This window comes from Borostomias antarcticus (assembly GCF_949987555.1).
Source record: "Borostomias antarcticus genome assembly, chromosome: 3".
Classification (NCBI taxonomy): Eukaryota; Metazoa; Chordata; class Actinopteri; order Stomiiformes; family Stomiidae; genus Borostomias; species Borostomias antarcticus.
In genome coordinates, this window is record NC_140236.1 from 30,837,044 (window position 1) to 30,847,463 (window position 10,420).

The following is a 10,420-nucleotide window of genomic DNA, read 5'->3' on the forward strand; positions in this document are numbered from 1 at the left end:
ATCACTATACAAAATCTGTGAGTGTAGTAGTGGCGATGTGGTCACATGTAGAAATGGTGTAGTGAATCTGTATTTTATGTACTACTCATGACCCGAGTTATGTATCAAAATGGTAGCGTTACAAATGGTAATTAAGCAGAGAGTTTTGCTACTTGGTGTTAGTAGTCAAAACACCACTTCTTTACTACACAGACTATTTAAATAGCAATCATGTAGAGGTTTTACTACTTACAGTATAGTGAGCATGTAGTCGCAACACTACAGCAAGACTACACATATTTTAAGTAGTGATCAATAGTGTTCTTTACTATTGGGTATTGTTTATTTTCTGTTGCTCTGCATAAACTTCAACGGGAAACGTTTCTTTATCAACATTGAATGAAAACTAAATAGAGATGTCAACCAGAGCAGTTTCAGCAAAGAAATAAGAGGGCTCAGCACCCAATACAGTTCATCACAAAACTGCCTGTTGTTGGTAAGAATAAGTTCAAATTATTATTTCTCATTGTTGTAAATCCCCACATGTGACTTACAGGTGGCTGTTCTATGCATGTCTTCTTTTTTCATACAGGTCACATGATGGAGAAGTGTGGTTGCAGCAAAAATATGTTCAGGACAAAGCTTTAAAAGGTCCAAAACCCCAAAACAATGTAGAGTGAGTGAGTTGGATGTGATGAGTAGTGATTCAGTAGTATGTTTTAATGAGGGCCGGCCCCGCGATTCAGATCTGCTCCAAAAATGTTATGGGTTCTACCATTAGGGGTGTAGCCCGTGCAACACCGCTCCACAGAGTTTCATGAAAATTGCTCGGGTAGCTTTTGCGTAATCCCGCTGACAAACCAACCAACAAACAAACCAAGCAACCCATGCCAACAAAAAATAATACCTTCCACCCTGCCCTGTCGCTGGAGTGCCTATGTAGGCCCAGAGCCTACCTTTCTTGTACTTGTGAATGGGGAGTTTCTTCAGCTGATCCTTACGCAGGCGGCTCCTCCGGGCCCTGTGTCGGTCCTGGACGAACTTGGTGATCTGAGAGAAAGGTCAACAATTAGCTGGGACTCTGGCAGGTCATGGACCCTAGCTAGTCTGTATTCATACCACAAAGGTCTAAGAAAAAGGATGACTACAACAGATCATTCTTATTTTGTGTTTTTCTTCTTAAAAATCATATTTTATTAATGATAGTATTTATTAATACTAGGATGCATACAGAAGCTATGACACCACCACTATCTCCATCTTATGACAGTTTTCAGAGGGAGGATGAACGAGAGGCCTACCATGAACACCACAATGAGGATGAGGCATATCCCCACGATGATGAGGAAGGGGATCAGGTAGTACTCGAGTGGCAGGCTGAAGTCTGGCAGGAGGAGCACGTGACCCCTACCAAGCAGAACAACCATCATAGAGATGACAAGGGGGGGGGGGGGTGTTAAGTGTCAGTGACTATTAGATAAACCTCCAGTGGCGGCCGGCCACTAGAGGGCACTTAGAGCTTAGATCGGGGCTAAAAAAATAGAGCCGACCCTACCCGAGCCTGTGCGTGTTCTGTCCGAGCCCGGCCCGGGCCCATCCTATTGGCTGCATTTATGGGCCTGAACTTTTCTTAGTAAATTGGCTGTTTATAAGTACACTCATTGAATGACCAAAAATCTGTTTAGAATTAGGCTACGGTTGCTAGCAGGATATTCTTACTGTACCTTCAGTAGCCTATAGCCTTCCTCTCGCGATAGACTCACAAAGCGTATGCCTACTTACTGTCCATAATTTTATTGCTAGGAGTTACATTGTTTGTGATCAAGTCAACCAGCCGGCATATCAGATTCACACTAAGGCTGTGCAATAAAATCGGTACAGCAATACAGTGCATTCACAAAGTATTCACACCCCTTAACTTTTTACACATTTTGTTATGTTACAGCCTTATTCCAAAATGGTTTAAAATAATGTTTTACTCATCAATTTTTTAGGAATTTTTACAAATGTGTTAAAAAATATATATAAATATCACATGTACATAAGTACAGTCCCTTTTCTATGACACTCAAAATTGAGCTCTGGTGGGTCCTGGTACCAGGTATGCCAGTGCCAGTGAAGCATAGGCCTATCTTAGTGGATACTATAGCCTAGTTAATATCAACTTTGAAATAAGAATAACAGGAGTCACAAAAAACAGCCAAGCGGTTAATAACGTAGGATAAACTTGGAACTGTATTCAATGTTTACAAGTTCCCCCAAAGAAGTAGACAGTTAAAATATTAATATTCTCTCGTTGAAAGGAAAGTAACTGGCACAAGGTTAAAAAGCCTTAATTGAGATATGCCGCTTTACGTGTGGGTTGTAGGTTCCCCAGCTCAGTCTTCTGTGTTCCCTACCAAATCGCACGCTCTCCTCACCGCGCAAATATGGGCAAATGTGATTTAGGATAGCTAGGCCAAAAACTGAGATGTCTGTTTTTGCAAAAGAAACCCTGAAATATGTTGTAGCCTACAGTTTAATCAGGAATAATATTCTGAAATCGGATCTGCAGCCTAATCGCAGAACAACAGCCAAGGAACTGGTTTGTTCGTGTGCGAGTCAATGGTCCAAAATCAAAATAGGAATTGGATATGGAGTTTGGATTATTGGAAAAAATGAAGAGAGTAACTTTATACCAGGAAGATCTGTGGTGAACCAAGAAATAGCCTACGGCAGGCCTTATCTAGGCCTATGGAACGATGCGCTCGCACTGGCTGCGGTCGCGCGGGCTGCGCTCTAGGGCGAAGTTGGGTAAATGGATGAACTTAATTGTGTCCTCTTGGTAAAAGTTGACTGCGCTCTAAAACCAGAAAGAATAAAACAAAAAAATTCAGCAACACAAAGTAGATAAGATGATGGTTTGGAAGCAAGGGGAACTGTTTCTTACATCTCTTACAACATAGCCTAAATGGTAAATGGCGACGGCTGCCATGCAAGGTGCTAACCTTGGGAGCAATTTGTGGTTCAGTGTCTTGCCTACATGTGGACAGGAGGAGGCGGGATTCGAACCACCGACCCTATGATCATTGTAAGACCTGCTCTACCACTGAGCTACTACCTGCATAACTAAATAATAAGGTGAACAGTAGTAATATTGTTATCACAGTGGCAGGGATTGAGATTGAACAATTAGATATTGAAATAAAAGGCTATCTTTTTGGATTCTTTTAAAAGCAGGGAATGCACACCAGACATGGAACACAAACAGGAATGGAAATTTGTTGGTGACTGTTGACTTTGGATGGCTGGAGACACAGTCTAGACACTAGCCAAGAAAAATATAACCTTGATTGCTATAGCTCAAACTCGCAAATCGCCTGTTTGATATGCTCTTTAATGGTGGTGTGATATGGGTTTTCAGGCATGTTAGTGTGATAAGAGATTTGAACAGATTTTTGCGTGCAGTTTCGCGTTGCGGACTGTTTTCCCTATTCAAAAATGTAGCATGAACAATCGCAGTACTGTAATCCATAGAAATTACATGAGGAACACGAATGCATCTAGCACTAACTTGAGCATTGAGTAGGAAATGAGTCCTTACCCCAAGTGAAGGAGTTCAAGTATCTGGGGGTCTTGTTCACGAGTGAGGGAACCATGGAGAGGGAGTTTGGCCGGAGAATCGGAGCAGCTGGTGCGGTTCTGCAGTCGCTTTACCGCACTGTTGTGACGAAAAGAGAGCTGAGCCAAAAGGCAAAGCTCTCGATCTACCGGCCTATCTTCGTCCCCACCCTCACCTATGGTCATGAAGGATGGGTCATGACCGAAAGAACGAGATCACGGATACAAGCGGCCGAAATGAGTTTTCTCCGGAGGGTGGCTGGGGTCTCCCTGAGAGATCGGGTGAGAAGTTCAGTCATCCGGGAGAGACTCGGAGTAGAGCCGCTGCTCCTTTGCGTCGAAAGGAGCCAGTTGAGGTGGTTCGGGCATCTAGTGAGGATGCCTCCTGGGCGCCTCCCTAGGGAGGTGTTCCAGGCGTGTCCGGCTGGGAGGAGGCCGCGGGGTAGACCCAGGACTAGGTGGCGGGACTACATCTCCGCACTGGCCTGTGAGTGGCTAAAGATTCCCCAGGCAGAGCTGGTTGATGCTGCTAGGGAAAGGGATGTCTGGGGCCCCCTGCTGGAACTGCTGCCTCTGCGACCCGACCCCGGATAAGCGGATGAAGATGGTTGGATGGATGGATGAAAATTCCGCAATTTTCATATGACAACAATTTATCATGATTATTTTTTATGTTATGACCGGCTCTTGGCCGTAACAAAAATGGAGACACACAATGTAAAGGGGAAGTAAGAATAAATGTATTAATTTATTAATATTATAAAGATGCAGCAAATGGGATGTGGCATCAGTAAATCAGTGGTGTAAGTGACTTGATGTAGTGGAATGTATGGGTGTAGGGGAGTTGTATAGTGGGAAAACATGAGAAACAACCAAACAAGAAAGGAGAGATAGACTGTCACGTTTCAGCTGTGCGTCTCCTGAAACAAACACGGTCTTTCCACCTAACTTTTTATGTGCGACACACCATTCGCACCCCCCCCCCCCACCATTTTTCCTTCCTTTAAAACCAGCCACAGGAACGTGTTCTGCCACTGGGCATTGTAGGCTACCTGTAGACCTTCGTTGGCAGTGGCACTGATGCCTCCTGCTTCCCCCTAAGCCTCCCCTGACCTGCTCTGACCGGGCTCTCTCCTCCTGCTACCCCCGGAGCCTCCCCTGACCCGCTCTGACCGGGCTCTCTCCTCCTGCTCCCCCCTGAGCCTCCCCTGACCTGCTCTGACCGGGCTCTCTCCTCCTGCTCCCCCCTGAGCCTCCCCTGACCTGCTCTGACCGGGCTCTCTCCTCCTGCTCCCCCCTGAGCCTCCCCTGACCCGCTCTGACCGGGCTCTCTCCTCCTGCTCCCCCCTGAGCCTCCCCTGACCCGCTCTGACCGGGCTCTCTCCTCCTGCTCCCCCCTGAGCCTCCCCTGACCTGCTCTGACCGGGCTCTCTCCTCCTGCTCCCCCCTGAGCCTCCCCTGACCCGCTCTGACCGGGCTCTCTCCTCCTCGCTTCACCCGTCTCTGTCTTCTTCGTCGCTATTAATACTGCTCTGAGAACTCTCGTCTCCACCTGTAGTCATCAGCGAATGATAAGACCAAATAGGCCAGACATGGGCAGGAGCTGTCGGCACTTCTTACTGGAACGTTATCTAGATCTACGCTGTGAGTCCACTTATTGATTACAAACATTCATATATTTTAAACTGCTATGTACGCTAGTGAGGAGTAGGCTAGGTAGCCTAACAGCACATTTTGGTCCAATTCAAACACTGGTTAAACACTAGCCTACATTATTTTGTAATAGGCTCGCTGAAGAAAACATTCCTTCACGCGAGTTGACCACAGAAAGCAGAATTCACAGAGCGCGCGGCCCAAACTATTGTTGAAAATAAAAATGCGGACACAAAATTGTCATGGTTTTGAAAGCGCATTTAGGCAGGAATATTTAGAAAGTTAACCATTTTTAATTTAAGACACAGTATATAGCCTAATTTGTTTTATTATTTTTTGTAGCAAATATATGGTGTGGCGACAAGGATTTTGCCATGGCATGGCAAAACCTTACCAGCGGGAAACACTGGTTTAGATGAGTAGCACTGTGATCTTATTAACGCACATAGATTGCCTGCGCATGACAGCTAGATTCAGAATCAGAACAGTAGTCTAAACATTAGTCGTCTTTCCAACAAAGAAACCAACTGACGTTAATGTTAAACAAGAAAATAAATGTCTGTTCTATTCTGGATGAAAACTCAGGAAAAACCACCAGCATTTTAAGTTGCACTGGTGCTACTGAATGTATTTCCGAGTCGCACAGAAATATAAAATATACAAAATAGCACACTACCCCTTTAAATGAAGTTTAAAGTAAGTTCCCTTGACCCCATTTGTCTTTGTATACATAGAGAAATGTTGTATTTTCCCTTTAAGAAATGCTTTTAACAAATAATGGGTTACAAGGTAATACCACCCATTTACTACACACACTGTCATCACATCATTGACCCTATGCATGGGCTAATTCAATAATCACATTCTGTTCACATCCCCTCAATGAAGAACTAACTAGGAGCAAGCTCAGCCAGACTTGTCTCCCCTCGTCAGACCACAAAGCGCTCTGGACAGTCCTTCGTGCCAGTAGCCATCTACAACCAGGTGGGGCTGGCAAACCCTCATGGATCTAGTGAGCTGGAGCTGATAGACCAAGACCCAGGGACTCTATGGACTTGGCACTTTTAGGATTAATTATTTATTCCTGTTTTTTGCTCTCAATTATTGCACATTTCTGTTAGTGTTCTGAATCCTGAATTTCCCCACAGGGACAAATAAAGGTTTTCAACTTAAACATAGATGGCATACAGTATTTCCAGGCAAATTACTGGGAAATAACCCAAATATACAGGTGTGAATGTCTATCTTGCTAAATTACAAACCCAAATGAAAGACTTAGGTCTACTACTGTTGTGCTAAAAAAAAAAACAGACTACCATACTGTTGTGCTAAAAATGAAGGCCTGCTTCAGGCTATTTTTGAGGGACACTAAGGCTGGGTTGCATCTACAAGGACTAACTCTTAAACAAGGTTTATTTTATAACCTAGTTGCACCACACTTTAGACCTAGTTTAAACTTAGTTTACAATTAATCTTTGTTAAATCTAACCTTTTGGCAATCTTAGTTTAACTTCCACTTAAATCCAGATTCAATATTAAGTCTGTTGCACCAGTAATTCTAAACCTAGTCTTAACCTGGATATTTAAACCACCCCTGGAGCAGGTTTACCTCAAGTGTTATTGACAACATGGCTAGTCATGAACGTGTTCTGTATATTTATTGTGCAACATATCAACTGTCAAAACCAAGACAGGAGTGACAGCCTCAGCTAGCTTACTTGACATTATTGTAAGTCAGTTAGCTAATTAGTTTACAGAGCTCTAACGATATTGTAATAGAGATATCTTCCCCCAATTAATTAATACTTACGCTAGTGTTTCATTAAGCATCCACAAAAATCAGAGTGAAAATAAACATTCAGAAGTATTAGAAAACGTACTCCAAAAACAGCTAATTTTGCTAACCATTTCTCATGACGGGGCATGGCAGATCACCTTTTGATTGACAGCTCTGTCAATTCTGTTAGTTAGCTGGCAAGAACAATGCTAGCTAGCAATACTGAGATACATGTGATCTCACGCAACTTAACCTAAACAAAACTCAAAAGGTTATGAGTTAATAGCTAGATTATTTGTTAAATTAGCAATGGAGCTTGACAAGCCAGCTGGTTTACTAGAGAGTAGTAAAGGGAAAGTGCATGTTTAGCCCTGTTGTAAGGTTACTTATGATCATATACAATGGTTCAGATCAAAAAGTTTACAAAACTAGCACTTTTGAGAAAGTCTGATAATTGCTCTACCACCGTTTAGGTCATACAATGGATGTGGGTGGGCACCGTGAAAAATCTTTCAAAAACATGTTATACTCTCGATTTCAAAGACAAGTAGCTCACCGAGGGGGTAATTGGTGTCATCAAATTCACCGCAAAGTATGAATCCTGTAGGGTTTTATTGATCATTTTATGAAATCCATTGACTTGTATTGAAGCGACCGTTGTAGATGTGTAGATCAATCCGCAGAGGGGATTCAGGAAGCGGAACTACTTCAAGGCATTGCGCGAGATCGGAATCAGTTCAAGCGGAAGTTTACACACGTACAGTATGTGCTGCAACTAAATAGTTCTATGCAAAATATTTTTTAAAAGCCTTTCCAGATGAACTAGAATCATACTTTATGGCGAATTACATGTCAGAACGCCAACTAACACCTCGGTGAGTTTCTTGTCTTTGAAATTGAGAGTTTAACATGTTTTTTGAATGATTTCACAGTGCCCACCCACATCCATTGTATGACCAAAACGGTGGTAGAGCAATTATCAGACTTTCTCAAAAGTGCTAGTTTTGTCAACATTTTGATCTGAACCATTGTATATGATCATAAGTGACCTTAATACAGGGCTAAACATGCATTTTTCGATTTACTACTCCTTTAACTAATCCAGGGCTAAAATTTAAATGTGAAACATCTGTGATTAGTTATGTCAGTTTAAACCTATATTTACTAAACCTAGATTAAGTCTAAACCAGGATTAATTTAATCCATGTTGGATTAGACTTGATGTTGAGGAACATTGTGGAAACATTGGTCTCCCACTTACCCCTTGTCATATGTGTAGTCCTCTTTCAGAGAGTTGGCAGTCTCCTCACTCACAAACACCGATGGAATGTCTATCTGCTTCAAAACATCCACTAAAAAAAGAAGAGGGCAAATACATTTTTGAACACATACTGGAGCCAAAAAAAACAAGAAATCGTGAAATAACATTACACTGGAAGCAAGTAATTAACATCAACAATTGATTATCAAAAAATATAAAAATAGGTTTGCTTTGTGTCAATGTCAACCACTGGTGAATGTCTGGGATATCTGAAATGAAATTCCCAGGGAGGCTTACACAGCCGTCAGAAACATGGCTGACCACCACAAGCCGAGTTGTGTTCTGAGTGCCTTGTTTGGTGCCCAGGGGGTGATGCTGCTTAGGGGCTACATCACAACTCTGCTTATCGATGACGTTTTAGGCCATATCAGTCGTTCTTAGGCCAACAGAAGCCCGGTGAAAGACATTTGTAGGAAGACTGGTAGAGAGACTGAAGTTTTATAAGAAGACATCAGTTTGAGAGCACATATCCTTCTCTAAACCAAATGCTCCTTGGAATAGTAGCACGGCTAGGTTAGGCTAGGATAACCGAGGGCACGGTGAATTTATGGGCCGTTTGGATGGTGTTGAGACATAGGAGGCGTACCGCAGGGCTACGACATTCCTCCACAATGACATTAGGAGGATGAGATATGAACTCTGTCTGTAGCTCCAGCTAGCTATTCCTAGAGCTCCGGGCCTGGTCTTGGCCGAATCAATGACGCATTATACGAAATGAGGAAACATGAGCAGGTGACCAGTGTGTGCTGTATGTCTGTGTGTTTATGTGAACAGGGATAGTAGGTGAGAGCGAAAGGGGGCAGAGAGAGAGAGAGAGAGAGAGAAAAAGGGGGAGGAGACTTACAATCATTGGATCCCATGCTGATTAAGTCATCAGAGTCCACATTGTGAACAATGGCGGCCTTGTATCCGGCCTTCTGAGCATTAAGGACCTGAGGGGAGACAAAACCTTGGTGTTAAGTCGTGTGATGTTGTTGCTGGTTGATTCATAGGAAACAGACGACCTAACCCTAACCATGAATCCAGACCCTCATCCAAAAATACTGAGCCCAAGCCTTATACTGAAGAGCATCAGCCTACTGACCAGGACACAAAAGCATCAGGTGGTGTCAGGTGGCCCAATCAGAATCAAACCCTCTTCTCCAGCACATGACCGGACCATTAACTCAAGACCGGCAACACTTCAGGGCTCCGGGTAGGTTACTCTTCACTGAACAGTTCCATTACATCAACATCACATTCCACTCTCATACATTACCGAGCTCTCATGTGCTGGGTTGCAAAGGCTCATGGGAGGCATTTAGCTCCAGTGTGACTGAAATGACCTCAGGGAAGGGAGAGGGAGAAGGCTGCACAACCATATCCCTCAATCCCCATGCATTTGACATGGCTCATATGGGTGTCACCCTGCATCGCCTAAGGAAGAAGAGGGTTTGAATGAAATATTCAAAGAATGTTAAACCCTTGTAGTCTATTCAGATAAAAGGGATACCTGAAATGTAGAGTATACCAAGTATTGCCTATACAATTGGCAAATCAGCAACAAAAGTAGTCCTGTATGTAATATGTGTCTTCATAGCAACTTGATATAACACTGTGCTTAATAGAATTTCACTCTCACTGAGTAGAAAACATGAACTAAGGAGTGCCCAGGCTCCATTCAGGGGTATTTAAAATCTCCCTTCTGTTGTCACACCACAACACATTTGTTTATTACCTTTTCCCAGAAAGTGCTCTAGAGACGAGTTTGAGAAAATACAGGAGCCTCACACCATGACAATAAATAGTACCTCTTTCTTCCTACTTTACCATAACTGAAAATAAGGCTCCAAAACAAAAAAAGCTTGAAGAGAGAGAGAAAATGTGATAATAGTAAAACCATATAACCAAAAGTAATAACTCTTCATAGTCTAATAATATTTAAATAGTTCCTTACTGGAGAAAAAAATATGCATATTTCCGCATGTCTTTAAAGTATTTCCTGTTTGGCAGCCATTTTGTTTGGACTTTTATAGCCTTTTACTGCAAAGCTAATGTGGCCATAGCCTGCCCTACTCATAAGCTAGGCTGGCAACCTGTTATGGTTGGTT

General features: G+C 42.9%; 1 protein-coding gene across 1 annotated transcript in view; it reads right to left on the reverse strand.

Moving 5' to 3' along the window:
- rnf13 (ring finger protein 13) overlaps positions 1-10,420 on the reverse strand; it is a 47,630-nt gene that overhangs the window by 11,190 nt on the left and 26,020 nt on the right. The window contains exons 5-8 of the mRNA XM_084461704.1: positions 9,175-9,262; positions 8,271-8,361; positions 1,281-1,386; positions 936-1,029 (exon numbers count right to left, since the gene is read on the reverse strand). Coding sequence (XP_084317830.1) covers positions 936-1,029; positions 1,281-1,386; positions 8,271-8,361; positions 9,175-9,262 — 379 coding nt within the window. The remainder of the gene's footprint in view (positions 1-935; positions 1,030-1,280; positions 1,387-8,270; positions 8,362-9,174; positions 9,263-10,420) is intronic.